The 16,768-nt window shown below is 47.2% G+C and overlaps 1 protein-coding gene across 10 annotated transcripts in view; it reads left to right on the top strand.

Annotated features, from left to right (window-relative positions):
• The window catches only part of MBNL3 (muscleblind like splicing regulator 3), a 92,047-nt gene that overhangs the window by 19,933 nt on the left and 55,346 nt on the right, over positions 1 to 16,768 (top strand). For 7 of the 10 annotated variants that reach the window (XR_014184955.1, XR_014184956.1, XR_014184957.1 and 4 more), the window contains exon 2: positions 11,386 to 12,375. The exons of the other annotated variants lie outside the window; for them this stretch is intronic. Coding sequence is in view for 4 of the 7 variants with exons in the window: in XM_082061721.1 (XP_081917847.1) it covers positions 12,202 to 12,375 (174 nt within the window). In the remaining 3 variants the exon portion in view is untranslated. The remainder of the gene's footprint in view (positions 1 to 11,385; positions 12,376 to 16,768) is intronic. 10 annotated transcript variants of the gene reach the window in all.

Raw genomic sequence — 16,768 nt, 5'->3', positions numbered from 1 at the left:
ATCGGGGTGGGAGATGGTGCATGTCTGCCTTGCTGTTACTCTTGGGCATCTGTGGTTCTCGTTGCAGTCTGCCGGGTTGTTTGCACCTTGTCTTCAGCACAGATAGGAGACCTGCAGCTCTGGGCACCACGGGAGGGGTTAAAGGGTGCTTTGCACCTTGTCCTGCACACTTTACCCCTACTTAGCCTTTCCTTACTCTGTTGCTAGAGAGATTATGAAGGAGCAGAGCGGAGATGCTAGCCACTGGTCTTGTTGTATGCCTTGATGCTCCCTAACTATACCCTCATCTGATGGTCCCCTGTGTTAACTCTGTCCTCACAGATTTTTAAGGTGAAGCTCCTTGCAGTCTCATTCCCAGCAGGCAGAGTTGGCTGCTCCTTTGCTTGAGCTGTGGCGATCTTGGTAAAGCAACATGTGCATGGTGCCTGTGTCAAGTCCCAGTCCTGTTTTTCCTGACCTGAATGCATGGAACAGCTTGTTCTCTGCTGTCTGTTAACCCTTACAAAGACGCTTCGTCTTGTTCTCTGTTTTTCTGCGTTCGCTGTGCTCGGCGGAGTCAGCTCTGTGCTTTGGGTTTAGGGGCAGAGCCTGCGAGGGAGTTAATTGCTGAGTGACGATGGCTCTCTGCAGCTGAAGATCTGCTCCCATGAGCTATTTAAGCCTCTGTTTCTTGTATCTCTGTGCCAATCAGATTAGCTGGTGCCAGGAAACAGACCAAGGCCTGCTTGCTCTTGAATGCACTCTTTTTCCTCCTTACCTGTTTATCCCAGTCAAGCCACTTCCCGCTCCGCCTCGATTCTTTTATTTAGCTTTGTTCCTGCCTTTTCATTTTCACAGCCTTACTCTGGCCCATCTCTTCTCTCCCTGAGGCTGTCTCTCGCTGGATTTTGACATCCAGCCTTAACGCGGGGTAAATCCTGTTCCCTGTCATACTGCTGGCTGCTCCTTTTGCAGCACCATCTGCTCCCCCCGTGCTGGTGTGTCGGGCTGTTCTTGCTCTTGATTCCCTCCACAACGCTTACCCTGTTGTAACTTGGATTCCCTTTAACGTGCAGGAGTGGAGAGATCTCCAGCTCAGTGGTGCTGCTGAAGGTGCTCATCTTCCCAGCCAGGAAGGGGAAACAGGTTGAGAAGGGGAGCGTGGCTGAGAACCCCCAGCTGCGATGGGTCCCCAGGGCTGCTGCCCTGCTGCTGGTGTGTCCCCAGGCATTGCTCTGCTCTTCTCCCAGCCAGACCCTTCCACTTGCTTGTTGCTGATTTAAGCAAGGGGTTCGCTGTTGAAAAAGTAAACTTGAAACACTCTGAAGCTCACAGGACCAAACATTCCAGCCAAAGCAGGCCCATCGCCTTCCTCTTGCAAGCCCCACCTTTATCCTTATTCTAAAAATAAAATGCAAGGACATTCCTTCCTAGTTACTCTGTTCTGTTATTCTGACCTCATTAGACTTTCCCAATAGAAAATTTCATTGAACTCCTCTATTAGCGCTGAAAACAAGACCATTGGACTTCCTCTGGAAAAAATGCATCTATATCACAGGGAATTGCAGGGAGCCAAATTTCCACTGCTGGGTTTGTGCTGTACACATATGTTGCCTCGTATGCATTTAGTAAACAAAGTTGTCTTCACACTTACAAGAATTTAAAACAATTTATCTTTTATATCTGAAGTAATTTCCTTCCCCAATTTGAAAAATTGCTTCTGTAATAAGGAGCAAAGGGCTGCAAGAACAGCTGCTTTTTTCCAGACACCCCCCTCAAGCTAAATATATTTTGAGGCTTATGTATGTGCATGTACGTAGGAATGATAGCCAGGTGATGGATTGCTGAGCCACATCATAAATTCAGTTTGTCGGACACCTTTGATTACCTCCTCTGCACTCTGCCCATAATCATTCTCCTTCAAACATCCTTCTAATGTTCTTAACGGCAGCCAATTAAAACAAAGACTCCACTTGCCATCTATCCCCTCCTCCCTCTGCCATCACCCAAGCTCTTTCCCTTGGCAGGGGGGCCATGTGGGGAAATAAGTGCATTGATGGATGGTGGTTCAGAGTGCATGCTCCAGATTTGGGGGAATATATCCCTACTTATTTTTTTTAACTGCTGCTTGAAAAGTTGGCTTGGACAGACACCCAGCCAGGCAGGGGTGGGTGCTTGTGTGTTTGCATGTTGCTGGCCATGAGTGGCTGGGAGCTGTGGGGTGGTGGCAGGAAGGACAGGGCACGTGGAACACACTGTGCATCTGTACATCTGCCCTGGCGAGCTGGAGTCCACCTTCTTGGGCTCCTGGTTTTGACTCGATAATTTCATCCTGAGCCAGATGCTATCCAGAAGAAGAGCTTGCCATGGGCATTGAGAAATTGGAAATCATTCAGGTCACTAGGACTTCCACAGGGGAGGGAAGCTGAAGACTGCTGTTATGTTACAGATGCCGGAATGTATGGAGTGAATTGAAGATCTGAGGACTTCAGTTGGTGTCTGTGACTTGGGTGTCTCAGAGAGAACAGAGGATGTTCAGTCACTGAAAAGTTGACTCATCTACCTGGCAGTGAAATGAAGAGCAATGAGTAACAGATTTTTGGGGTGTGTGGATGGCAGGAGAAGCCAACACACTAAATCGGAATGGCTTGGGAAGTGCCTTGAGGGCTTTGACTTCCCCTTGCCTTGTGCAGGGCTCCTCTCCGCTGCATCCCCAACCCCTCTGTGTCCCACAGGGGCACCGGGCAGACAGTTCCTGGCCACTAGATGAGTGAGTGGCACTTAGTGCCAAGATACACTGCCAAAGCTGGCACTTAGACCTTCCAGGTGCCTCTTGGTTGCTCCCCGGCACGTACTGCAGCCGTGCCTCCCGGCCACGCTGGGAGGCTGCTTGTTGCTGCGCAAGCAAGATTGGAGTTGTTGGACGTGCCTTTCATCCTGTTAGAGCCTTCTGGATTAATGGGGCAGATGTATGTGTGTGTGTGTGTGCTCTCTGCTCCCCCTCCTGCATCCTATTTTGTACTGTAATGACTGCAGGATCTGAGACAGATCTATTCATGTAGTGCTTGTACAGCCTTTACTGTAGTAGTTTCTTAATACCTGATGGCTGTTCCTGGGTTTTATCTGCCAAATATCACTGAAAAGAAAGTAACGGCCCTTGTTTGCAGAGGGATTAGGTGGTTTACCACCTGTGGCATCTGTGGCTGCAGCAGGGTTTGAGCCCCTGTGTCCAGGGTCCCAGCCTGGAAGTTATGGACAAGAGCATCTATCTTTCCTGTCAGAGTGGTGACTTGGGTGAAGATAATGCCTTTGGGGTTTGGGACTAGGCTGCTCTGGATTTTCACTGTTGTATGGAAGTGGAAAATATGCTCTCAGTTTGCTATGTTTGCTTTTCCTGATTTCCTGTGCATTCTAACTACTTTCTTTTTTACTTTATTTTTTTTTTTTTTTTATCCTGGAAGAAGTTATCCTAAATATACTGGATCCTTTTCTTCCTGGTCTTTTGTCTCCTTCTGTCCTCACATATTTGACTTGCAACCTGAGGATGCTGTTAGAGGTTTGAGTTGAGGAATAAGTCAAGGCTTCCCTTTTCCCAAGTCTTGAATCATTTCACAAATGTTTCTTTAGTGCTTTTGTGCACGGTATGCCCTTCCGCCTAGCCCAGAAATGATAGGTGTTTTCGTTTGTGTGCATGAGTCCTCACTTTTAACACATCATGTAATTCAGATGGACTTGAGTATAGTAGCGTAAAGACTTTGGAGGCCTGCCCTGTGCAAAGGGGAAAATTACTGTCTGGCCCAGAGCAATGGCTTTGTGATGACTGCATTGTGTTCTGGTGTTGTGTGTTTGTACCAAACTGGTTTGCTGCCAAGTTACTTATCCAAGTGCTCAGTACAAAGAGTGTTAAAAGAAGAACTATTTTTGTTTTCTGTGTATTATTCCAGCCGAGAAAGAATTCAAACCACTGTCCAAATGGCTGTCTCTCCTCTTTCTGCAGGCTGTGGTCACCAGGTAGGACAGCTAAAACCATGTGAAACCATAGTATGTGTGTGTAGGAGCACATCTGTGCGTTGAGGAGATGCAGTACAGGGCCTGAATGGAAAATGCCTTCCTCTCAGAGAAAATATCCGCCCTTGAGCAGCAGTCACGGTGTGATTGAGAAGTCTGGAGTGTGAATTTTCCAGGCACAAATACATGCACGTGGCAGAGGAACCTGCGAAGCACCAGACCCAGGCAGGTCTCTTCTGCATATGATACCTCCCAAAAGCCTCCTCTGCAGCATGGTAAATGTCTGAGCTGGGCTCCTTCTTCAGTATTTCTCCTGCTTAACAGAGCACGTTGCCTGGCTCGAGGGCCAGGGCCGTGCTTGGAGCTTAGGAGAAGCCCGTAGATCGTTCTTGCCAGCAGAATCCCACAAAGGGCGGTTGGATAAAGGCATTCCACCCCTCAGCTGTCCCCATCAGCCTGCCCCAACACGCGTGGATACTTATCTGATTGGCAAGGACCGTGGGGGTTTCTTGAGCAGTGAGCAGGATAATCAGATATATTGTGGGATACATCTGCTTGATCCTATTTCTTATGATTACGTGGTGGGGAACAAGCCTTAATGAGCCTTGGCCTTTCCTGTCTCCCCTGTAAATTTGTTTGACTCAATTGAGCTCTCTTTGTGTGAGACAGCTCTCTTTGTGCTTGGAGGTGGAAGCATCCACCTCTGAAGCTGGCTGTGCTTTGAGCTGGGGTTTGGATTAGCTGACCTCCAGAGATCCCTGCCAACTTTGGGTTTTTTTCCCTTTTCTTTTGTGTTTGCAGCTGGTGTAATTGTGGTCCTAACCCCTTCCAAGTGGTGCTGGCACTGGAGGGGATTTTAACACTGCTTCACAGCAGCGCAGTAGCTGCTTCTGTACCACCGAGGAAATGCTTCTTTCGCGTTAACCACCCTCCTCTAATGCAGCAGTGGGAAGCTGCCTCCCTTGGGAGGTTAGAAGGGATTAGCTAAGCAGGTCCTAACGAAGGGACCATCCTTTTCCATGTATCTGTGGCTGGGCAGCGATGGGCACTGTGCTGGAGCCTGGCTCAAGTACAACTCCCGCTTGGCTGCCCCATCAGCAGAGCATCCCCAAGGAACACCTATATCCTCCATGTATGGATATGGCACCACAGCTGCCTTCTGGGGTGCCAGAAATCCAGGAGTTTTAGCAAGGCTGATGAGGTTCCTCAGAGATGGGACACGCAATATGTGCAACTCCAGCTTTCCCAGTGAGGAATGGGAGGAATTTTCTTGTTGTTCTTTCCGTAGAGGTCACAACCAGTAATGCACACTCTGCAAAGTCGCCCTAAGCCATCAGCATGAGCGAGTGTGGGGGAAGAAGGACGAACATTAGCGGCTCCTTCGGCACAAAGCTGTGTGGTATTTGCATGCCCAAACATCCGCCTTGTGCTCACAGTCACTTCTGTAATGGGTTTGTGTCCTGCCAGCAAGACTTTTCCATTGCAGCAGCATCAGGGGGTGGTTTTATTTAGGCTCTGCTGTCCTCTTCTGAACAGACAACACTCGGGGCTGAGTTGACGCTTTGGCGTGTGGTGTGATCCCTGGTGATTCCTGGCCCCCAACATCTGCAACTAGACCTTGAACAGAAACTTCTCATGCGTGGCCATGGTAGAGGAAATCTGCTCCTTTTCTGAGTAACTGGTAGAAGAACAAAAGGTTTATTTTATTCTAGCTGTAAAGGTTTACCTTAAATTAAGTAAACTGTTCCCTGAGGGAGAAAGCGTCCAGGTACAGAATGTTCACAGAGGAAATATTCAAAGTGTCTGCTGCGTCCCTGAAGTGTTTGCTTTAAAGTATGAGGGCCAGAGTGGAAAAATAGAGTATTCTTTTCTAATTTGAAAGAAAAAAATACCTCTTGCAGGTAGCAGAAAATAAATTGTCCTCCTTTGGGCTTGATACTGCAGCCCATTAAGTGCACAGGTGATGAGAAGCTGTGGAGAAGCTGCCGTTTGCAGAGATGGCTCCAGGCCCAAGTGCACAGCCCGTGGGATCCAGCCCACGTTGGAGGCAGCCCCGCTGTGTGCAAACTGTCAGCATCGTGACAGCAGAGGAATTGGAGTCTATAGGAATCTGAGTTTTACGTGAAGCTGGGTTTTACGTGACACAGGGTAAGAGCCTTGCTCATCAGGCCTTCAGTGGAGGATGCACACCTTGACCCTTACGGGTGTTATTTTGGTGGTTTCTTTTGCCGTTGGACAGTCTTGCTCAGTTCCACTTTTGAACTAGTTGCAAGGGAAGCAGAGCTGCCCTGTCATCCCATCATGGCAGCACCTAACTTGCCATTAGCTTTTGTGAGGCCCAAAATGAGCTTCTCTATTGTCAGCCAACTGAACTAATGTCATCATGTTCTTGGCTCGGTGGGTCCGAGTTGATTTCCTTCTTCCCCCTACCCTTGACTGAAAAGTCCCCACAAATGTACGTTGTCTGTTGTTATGCATTGCTGCCAATAAATATACCAGTGTAACACTACCTAGTAAAATCTTGCCCTTGACTTTTTCATTCCTTTGAAGAGCAAGGATGCAGCTTCATGTGGTGTTCTTTATTACTGCTATGAAAGTGGAGGAGAAAGAAAGGACTGGGGAAGATGTTCAGGCTTGGTTTTCCATGGGGATGTGAAAATGCAGTTGGATGGGTGATGGTATTCTCCTAAATATTTTTCTCTTTCAGAACAAAACAGTTCAATGTGCTATTTTCATTGTTCCCATTCCTCTTTGCCACACAGTGTTTCCAGGAACACAGCTTTTATTTGGAAGGTTTTTCGACAGCGGAAACATCTCACTGCTGTTAGAGTCAGGAGTTCCTCTATTCTGGCTAATTGAGGAGGGAGGTGCTGGGTGCACCAAGGTCTTCCGTACCCATTAGGATGCAATGAAAAGCTGAGGCTACAGAGTCACCTCGAAGGTGCAAGGACTGATGAGTGAGTGTCATTTGTCTTGCCAGCTGAATTTAGTGCTTTGAGGAAAGGCCATTAAAAAAAAAGTAGTCATCTTTGGCTCTGATAATATCTAGACACTCAGAACATTAATAGTTCAGGAGTGGGATGTAACTCAAAGTGGAATTGGTGAAAGATTTGAGGTCTGAATTTTGCAAAATTAAGAGCCGTTTCTCTTAGTTCCATCCATCCAGGCTGGCTGGATCTGAGCTTTCATTGACCATAACTTGCAAAATTGGGTGAAGCATGCTGCAGCCTGGCAGTGTAGGGCTGAGCTTGGACTCAGGAGAGCAGGTCCTTCGTTCCTCTGTCATGTGCTGGTGGTTCGTGCTGAGGAGAGGAGCATGGACAGCATCGCAAATACTGAAGAAAGGGCATGGCTTGAAACTTGGCTTTGGGAAAGCTCCGGTGTCCCCTCACTGTCTGCACTGTGCCTGTTCCACTTGAGGTGAAGGAGAATAGCTGCTGTTCTTGCTTACCTGTGTAGTCGTGACCCAAAAATCCTTGAGGAAGAATAAATAAGGAACCCACCTTGCCACTTTTACTGAGTCACTTTTTTTCTTTAAAAAAAAAAAAATCTCTTTTCAATAGCCATAATTTACACTTGGGAGCTGCTTGAATCCATGCTGTCACATAAATTACCATCTCCAAACTTGGCTGTCAGGAAGCATCCTCACGAGTTGACATCCATGGGGGGTGTCAGTGGAAGGGGATCAGTTTCGTGGGAAGCAGGAGGAATTCAAGTGTCAAGTGAATACGCTTGTCCTCATGTTACCTCAAGCGGCAAGGGCATCTCAGTCCCGCCAGAGGTGAGCCCTGGTGTGACCTTTGCTCCTCAGACTGCCCTCATTCGCTTTCCCTTCGGTAGCTGCAAGGCTGGGTCTGACATCTGGAGCAAGCCCCGTCCTCCTGCATCTCAGGCAATTAGAGCCTGGCCCAGCAAGTGGCCCTGGAGCAGGGGCTTCAGGGATACAGTTTCCTCAGAGAGATAAAGGCCACAGGCTTTTCTCTCTGCTCCGCTGCTTTCTCCAGGTTTGATGCTGCTGCTGTTGAAACAAGGTTGGCCCATCTGGTAGCAGAGGAGATGAGCTCTGCCAGACAGATCTGGCTTGCTGGGAAGGGTTCAAAAGGCAGCACCTACCCTTTGTTTTGTTTTCTGCATGCTAACTAAGTCTGTGTTTTATGGAGCTACTTTTTATCCTTCTTGTATGTTTGTTTTGGCATGGATGCTTTTATTCCATTTGAAGTAAGTGAGAGAATAAAGTGAATAAAACTCCAGTTTCCCCCACCCCCCAAAAATGAATAATACAAAGGAATTGTAAGGATGCATCATGTTGAGAACAGTTACAGTTGTTTGCTGCTAGGAACTGACACAGAAAACTGAAGGTTTATAGTGTCAGCGGCGTGTTCCTGTCCAATGTGTGTTACCCTGTGGCGGTGTGTGCTGGAGCCGCGCTCAGCGCCGTGTCAGCCCTGTGTGCACGCGTTGTCGGCTTTTCCTGTGGCCACGTAATGAGGGAATTTGCAGCAATCCAAACACCGACAGAACAGTATTTGTTGACTTGAAGAAAAGCTGAACTCCTGCTCCTCTGGGCTGGGATCATGTAAGCCAAATAGCGCTGACTGCTGCCTGTACGTACTGGCCTCCCAGCCCTGATAAACCTGTGAAGCAGATTCATTTATTTAGGCCCTGATTCAGCAAAGCACTTAAGTACCTGCTTCGCGTTTTCTTCTTTCCAGTAAGATTGTCGGCATGCTCAAAGTTAAGCGTGTGCTTAAGTGCTCTCCTGAGTGCAAAGCAAACACGCGATGGGAGCAGTGTGTGCTGTTGCCATGGTCTGCCATTTAGCATGGAGGCTGCAGAATTGAGGCCCCCGGTATTAAAATTTTATTTGTTTATTTGGCTCCCTGCAGTACAGGAGCCCTAGTTGCAGGATCTGAGATGATAGTCTGTCCTTCTGCAGGATGGTGGGTTGTTTCTGTAGCACAGAATATTCCTCGTGTCTCACTCTTGCATGTTGAACAGATGAGTGTGCAGGGTGCGGGGCAAGGGGGCTCAGTTACCGTCAGCAGGACACTGGCAAGTATTAGTATTTCTTCAGAGTTTTCTGTTGGTTTTTTGCCTCATCGAGAGTTTTAAAAGAAAAAAAAATATCAACCATGTTACATGTATCTGAATGTCTTAATGTTTAATGTTTTGTAAGATTCATTTGACTTACCTTCCATTAACATGATTCCCTTCGAGGACCAAGCAGCTTAGTGCAGGCACATACGGGAGTGTCTGTGTGTGCTCCTGAGCTACATGGGCAAGAGCAAGATGAACATTTGGTTTGTTACAGTCTTTGGGATTTTGCAAAGTAGAAGGGCTGGGAAGTGTTAGATGTTAGTACGCTGTTTATACCTCTTGGCGTAACTGTGTATTAAGTTCAGACCCGTCATATTCAGGCCCCAGCGTTAACAGACTCTTGCTTCCCTGAGAGTCTGAAGCTGTGGAATACGCACTTAATCCACAAGATGGTTGTATTCCAGTCTGCTCAGAGCAGCTTCTGAGAGAGCATTCTTTCTAATCCCCACCCGTATCTGACCTGTTCTAGCTCGTTTTTAAGCGCTGCGCCCAGCCATTCCCTAGCTCCCTGCAGAAGGTTTCTGCACATCTTTTCCTGCTTGCTGAGCTCATTTGGACACGAAGCCCGCACATCAGTGAATGGGATTCCTGTATAAATGTGCCCTGTTTGCAAAATTGTAATTGATTTAGAGTATCTCTGTTTCTTATGAGACCCAGAAGACATGAGCATGGCTAGATGTGCTTTTTTCCCTTCCCTTTGAAGTTTAAAACATGCTTACCAAACCTGAAGTTTAAAACATGCTTAGCAAACCTGATGTTTGCAGTCTCTGCTCCCCACCTGATGTGCAAAAAATGCGAAGGTCCTTCCAGAAGCGTGGGTCAGACTAACCTTTGTGCTGATACTGCGAGCTGGGTTGCAAGGATCTGGAGAGTTTTTGTTATGAACTTGACTCTAAGTAGCCTAGAAAATACTTGCAAGTAGGTTTAACGAATGTTGTTTTTTTAATGTGAAATAATTTGATCTGTGAATCAAACAGGCGCTGTGTCCCCACCCCCTGCTGCTGCTGACAGCTTCTTCCCACACTTTTTCCTTGGTAGCATTGTTTGAGTGTTCCAGCTCCAGTAGGTTTCAGTTACTGATCAGTGTAATTGCAATAACACACCAATAATAAAAGAGGAATTCAAGCTTCCTTTTCTTGTAGTTGAAGGCTCCTCTCCTGCGAAAGCTTGAAGTCTTAATAACAGTCACACGAGCAACATCCTGCGCCTGTCAAGTGTTTGCAGAACTGGGTGGCCATACTTTAGGAAGATAAAAGGCTGGATTTTGGGAACTTGGATACAGCCCAATCCTATCAGGCGGCATTGGCGCAGCTAATATTAGAATGGGAAACTCTAGGGACGGCTTAACATTTTAGTGGATGCCAAGGAAGCCTTGAATAGGAATGCATTGAAAGTTGCTTGTTGTATAACACGAGTTGCTGGAGTTGGAGTAATTTGAGTTGCCTTTAGTCTGGTGGAAAACTACAGCTGGGAGCAATGAGTTAATATTTTCCTTGTGTGTGTGGCTTAGGTTTCCCTGTTGAGTTTGCTTTTAGATTTGTAGGCTCTGAATCCATAGAGGAGCAACTGTGAACCAGTCATTTGTCTTCATGTGCCACCCCAGGTTGCTGCTGAACAGCTTTGCAGCCAGTGATGGGTTAAATAAAAACACCTTAAAAATGTGGTTGTAGGGCTGAGCTGTAGCCACCCTTTCTGCTTGGGATACAAGAAAGCCACTGGCTGCTCTTCCTGCCTGAACGTTTCCTACAGAAAAGGGGGAGGGCGTGTTAATGAGAGGAGGGAAAAAAACAAACAAACACCACGAAAGAGTAAAATATCCTTCCCTGGCCTGGGAGGGCTGCTTGGTGGATGCAGCCCACCCCGCGCTGCCGGCCCTGAGGGACGCCTTGCCGGGGTGGCCGGGGCATTGCCGCTCCGAGGCCGGGCGGAGGCTTTGCTGGGCCCGTGCCCGCCCGGGCGCTGCCGGGCTCGGCGCGGGCCCCCGGGCCTTGTGCCGCCCCGCAGGCCGGGCCGTGGGGCTGAGGCGCTTTTTCGTGCAGCGGGCACAAACCCCAGCGCCTACCAGCCTGGGCAGCTATGATACGCTCTCTTTTATTGGTCGGCTGCCAGGGTCTGCTGCTGCAACGGTAAACGCCATTGGTCGCTTCCTCCTCCCATGCGCAGCTTGGTGCGGGAAATGCCCCCGGTACCGACAATGGCTGCCGGGGCCGCGCCGCGCCGCCGGGGGCCGGGCAGCCCCGCGCCCGCCTGAGCGGGGGCGGCCTCGGCTCCTGGCTGATTCTATTTCTCTTTTTCCTGCAGGTTGCTGAAAAGTGCCTTTCCTGAAGCCACCGCTGCTTGGATTTCTGTCTAGGGCTGCCTCTCTCTGCCCCTCGCCCTCCTCTCTTTTTAATTCGGCGTTGCTTGCGGTTCGTGCCCTGACGGCAACTCCTCCAGCCTTGCCCATTTTTTTTTTTTTCGCTCCTCATTTACACGCAATTTGCTCAGCCATTTTATTTTTTTCCCTTGCCCGAGTATGTAGCAAATATTTAAAAGAAAGAAAGAAAGAAAAATTGAAACGTCCTTTTGCTCATTTTGATGCTCGTGAACCGTAATTTTTAGAAGCAAGAAATAGAAAAAAAAAAAGACAAAACAACCCGAAGTTTTCTCCCCAAGGACCGAGACCATTCCACAAGCTGAAGTGCTGCCAGCAGCATATGCTTTTTGCAAGAATAATTGAAACCATTAACTGGAGAGCACAGAATTCTTTTGAAAGTCTGCCAGTTATTTGCAAGTAACTTCGGCAGTGGCACAAAATATAACACTTATATTTTAACTTCTACAATTGCACTTTTAGGAGCTGGCCTCTAATTTGATTTTCAGTTGTTCTGATAAGATTTCTATTTTATGATTGGCTTTATGTTTAATTCTTGTTTTAAACAAACACAATTTGACTTAAATGAAAACCTAAGTGCTGATGAATAGGAGTTCTACCAAAGCAACGAGTTAGTTATTTCTTCACATTTAACTTGAATTCACTTTTTTATCCTTTTTTTAAAAAAAAAGAAGAAAAAAAAATCAGTAAACATTGCCCTGAAGAAGGGTGCGATTGCTTGCATTTTAATTTTTGTTTTTAATATGGCTGTAAACGTTTCCCTGGTTCGTGATACAAAATGGCTGACGTTAGAAGTGTGTCGAGAGTTTCAGAGAGGTACTTGTTCTCGGTCTGATGCAGAGTGCAAGTTCGCCCATCCATCACGGAGTTGCCATGTGGAAAATGGTCGAGTTATTGCCTGCTTTGACTCCCTAAAGGTGAGGACTGTCTTAACGCATTCATTACCTAAGCTCACTTGCTTTTCCTTCTCCTCGGTGTGCTGGGGTGTGGGATGTGCGGAACGACTGTTTACTGCTCTGTTTCTGCAGGGAGGATGCTGCTGGTGCAGGACGTAGCTCCTGAAATCTAAGTTGAGTCTGACATCAAGTGCAATTGCCTGGAGTGCCAGGCATCACAGGGAGAGAGGGGATTTCATCCAGAGTGTTTTCTGATGGTAGCTCAGGTCTGATATAGCTGTCCTCGAAATGGAGAGCCCACATTGTGGGCAGCAAATGAAACTGAAATGCAAAAAGCAGAGAATTGAAACCCAGTGCTTTAATTTGTATCCAGAGCACATTGGCTGCATGTTCGGCCCAGGGATCCGAAATGTGCTTTTAATGAGCAGAAATGAAAGCAGCATTTTAAGATAATGAATCAGCTTTCTGTGTGTTTCCTGCAGACAAGAGTTACAAATGCACTCTAATGCTGTCCTGTAGATGAGGAGCAGCCAAAATATTTGGAGAGCAGCACTCCCAGAAAAATGGGTGTTGGGGAAATGCTTTCTGCAAGGGACACGCAAACACGATGGCTCTGCTAGGCCTGTCCGAGTTACAGCTGAGCTGTTTTGCCAGTGCTCATCTTTGCAGAGTTGATTTTGCAGGCAGTAAATGGCTCTTGGTTACTTGTCACTGCTGGAGTTCCAGGAGGGACTTTGACAGTTTACCAGATACCAGGATCTGAGCGGAGCTGGGTGGTGGGGGCTCACAGCAGGGGAGGTGGGCATCCCTGCAGGCTCTTCACTGTGATTCTCAGGAATGGAACATCATGTTCTTTTTCTTTGTTTTCCCAAAAGTGTGGCTCCTCAGAAGTGTTCTGAATATGATGGTAAAAACCCTGAGGCAGTATGGATAACTGATTGCTTTTTGAGAACTCTTGATATTGTGTTTAATGTTTTGATCAGAGTCATTAACTTGTTTATATGGTTGTAGAAGGAATCGATACATTTTACAAGCTTAAAAGTTTTTCCTTGAACTTCCAGCTGTTGCTTGAACAGATTTGGGTTTATTTTTATGAACATGACGAGTAACAGATCTGGTGGAATTGTGTATGCACAGGTTTAGACCAGGACTGGATCTGGTCTAACATGGGTTTATGCAATTTATTCACTGTTTGTGGCTTCTTCATATTTTTACTTCTATTGCTTTTACCAAGAAGCTCAAGCTTCCTATTTGCATTTGGTTTTGCTGTTCTTAATCTGATTATATGCAACGATTCTTAGTTACACAGTGACTTTCAAATGTTCATTTACATTGCTGGTTTGCTGACAGTGAGAGACAAAAATGTTTTTATCAGAGGAGAAAAAAAGTCATGTTCTTTGTGCCCTTGAAACTTCTGATCTGTAGCCAGCGGCTACAAATGGATGAAGAGGTTAATATGTTTACATTTTACAGCATTTACTTGTGAACTGAAAGCAGTGCTGTTGTGCTGTGCAGGGTAGTACTGTGCCCCTTGCAGAACTTCCCTGATGTTTGCAGTGTCCCAGGGAGATGTCCCTTGTGCAGCCACCCAGCTTGGCTTGGCAATGAACTGTGCTGTCTTCCTGTGTCACCTAGTGGGTTATGCCTTCCCGTGGGTGCTGGTTGGGCTTCTCCTGCTTCAGCAGTGGGGGATGGGATGGGGAACATCATGTTGAGAAAGCAAAAGAAAGCCAAAGGGGTAGACTATGAGCTTCTACAGCTTTGCGTGTTTCCCATGGATGTTGAACAATGTTCTTCTTGCAATTTCCTCTTGACACAGTAGCAGCTGCCCAGTATGTGCTAGTTATGTGGCCTGAGTTTTCCAGGGAACACGTTTTCTGGAAAAGGCCTCATGGAGGGTGGACAGCTCTGCCATTGGGAATTACACCTGGAGGAGAGGTCGGACTGAGCAGAGCACTTGGCCAAGGCCTGATGATGGGGCTGTTTCTGCACCCCACTTCTCAAGCAAGAAGTGGGTCTCAGAGTACTTTGTTCTCCAGCCCTGTGACTCCGGTAGCTGCCTCTGGCAGAGCCCCAGCTCTGCAGTGCCACGGAGAGGTGCAGTCCCTGCGACCACAACCTCTGTGTGTGCACACCATGCATCTCCCGGCAGAGATAACAGCCCTGATGACTAAACCCGCCAACAATGGTCTTTCTGTTCTTGGGCTGGAGCTGGGCTTGCAAAGCCCTGTTTGCAATGGTATCGAGGGACTCCTGGTCATAACAGCGGCCTCCTTTACTGGTGACAAGAGATGGTACATTCTCAGACCTGTTAAGAAGCGGCTTTTCATGCCCGTCCTGTGGACATCTTTGTGCTCAGCTGCAGCTCCCCTCCGACAGCTGTTGAACACCGACCCAGTCTCCTGCAGAAGGCTGGATAGATGCTTAGTGTTCTTTTCATCTTTTCACACCCTGCATAAGCAGAACATCTGTGTTGCTTTATTGGAGACAGGATATAGGATGCTTGCAGCTAATAAGTTTTCCCGTTGTCTTGCAGTTGCCCAGGGCTTTGTTCAGAGGTTGCTTGTCTGCATCCATTGTGTAGTGCTCTTGCTTGTTTTTTTTCTCACAGACCTTTTAAGGCTGAACAATGCCTTCATACAGGAACTTCTGATAACCCAGCATACAATAGATTCACCTCGCTGGTCAGGTCACACACAGCACTTATACGCTTACTGCAACCCTCCCCCCGCTGCCTTTCTTTTTCCTTAATCTCATAGCGGTTCTGCCTCTCTTGGAGTGGTAAGAGCAGTAATGCTTCCAGAAGTAGTCAGGCTGCTTCAGTGTGGGTTGTTTCATGGCCGAGTGTTCTACGTGTAAGCTTGTAAGAACACACAGGACTCCTGAAGGTAACGGGGAGGCTTCACTGATGCTCAGGGCGGATTCACTAGGGCACACGTTGTGTGGTTGTGCAGCGCTTTGGTGATGAAATATTGGGTCTTGATTAGGTTGGAAGTGCAGGGCTGGATCTTGCTGTCCTGAGCTGTGGTTCTTCGAAGGGGGAGTTTGCACATTTGTACGCAGCAGAAGGAACCTTTCTCAAGCAGATAGATACGAAACTTAAAAATAGTTCCTTGTGAGAAGCTGTTCGCAGATTTGAATTGGATGCCAAGAGAGCTCATGCTCTCTACTCTTTCTTCCCCCCTCGTTATTCTAGAAGAACAGTGTTGTCTGAATTAATTTGTGTGAATGGAAGGGCAAGCTGCAGTGGTTGGTGGAGGGCAGCCCAGAGGCATCAGAGCCGGCCACCACTGGGCCACCCTCCTTCCAGAAGTGACCACAAGGGCTGCTGGGTGGTGGCCAGAGCTCTGCAGTACCTGCTGGGCAGGTCCCGTGGTACCTCTGAGACCTTCTGAGCAAAGGAGAGAAGTGCACTGTCATCGCTGGAAACCTACAGAGCTTTGGGCTCATTCATCGGCTTCTCTCCCAGGCTTGCTCTTCACCGCCCCCCGCATGGCTGGTGCTTTTTGCAAGGGTCAGGACATGGTTTGCTGGCTGGTGGCAATTTGTACAAAGGCTTATGGTGGCTCTTAGGTGGGCTGTCTGCAAGTACTCATCAAGTCATTAACCTTTCTATTCAGGCTGGATCAGGCGGACATGGTATGAGCCTCTTAATTCCCTGGCCAGCAAATTGTTGTGTTCTTTGGTTTGTAAAGATGTCAGGAAGGAAAAAAAAAACCAACACCTTTATTGGTCACTGGAGACCCTAATTGAGCAGTAAGCTGAGAGGTGGGTATTGGGAGATAGTGACGTATTATATAAAAATATGCAGGTAATGCACACCAGGTGTTCACGGAGGCTTTGATTTATAATGCTCACAGTTTGGGTATCTGCACTATGGACTCCTGGTTTAAAAAGGAAAAATGACAAGCCCAGCTTTGTGGGGGATGTGTGGTGGTTTTTTTGTTTGCTTTTCTAAAAAATTTTCTTTATGAATGTAGATGTTTCCATATGCAAATCAAAGTTTTGAAGAGAATTTTGAAAGACAGAAAACGGCGTAGTGAAAATTTCAGGGGTATGAATTTTTACTTTGGGATGTCCAATTTAAAAAACATGAAGCTCTTGCGTGTTTCAAAGCAGTTTTCTTCTATGTATAAAAAAAGGTGAGTTGTCTGTGAACAGGCATAAAATCAGGAGTTGTAAGCACAGTTTTGTCTAAGTTGTCTGTTTTCTAAAAGAACTGTTATTATCTGGTAATAGTATTCAAAATCCCATGGCAATCTAAAAAGTTCACTGAGCTTGGGCAATAAACGTACCATATGATCTTGAAACCAGTGTACCTGAGGCTGTTCCTTATAGTTTTCATGCTAATATGTACCTGTTTTATGCTGACTTCACTAGAATGATTTCTGACTGTTACTGGTTTGCAATCAAT

This window comes from Streptopelia decaocto (genome assembly GCF_964273445.1).
Source record: "Streptopelia decaocto genome assembly, chromosome: 10".
NCBI lineage: Eukaryota > Metazoa > Chordata > Aves > Columbiformes > Columbidae > Streptopelia > Streptopelia decaocto.
Note: the sequence above shows the minus strand (reverse complement) of the source record. Positions and strands in the feature narration are given on the sequence as shown.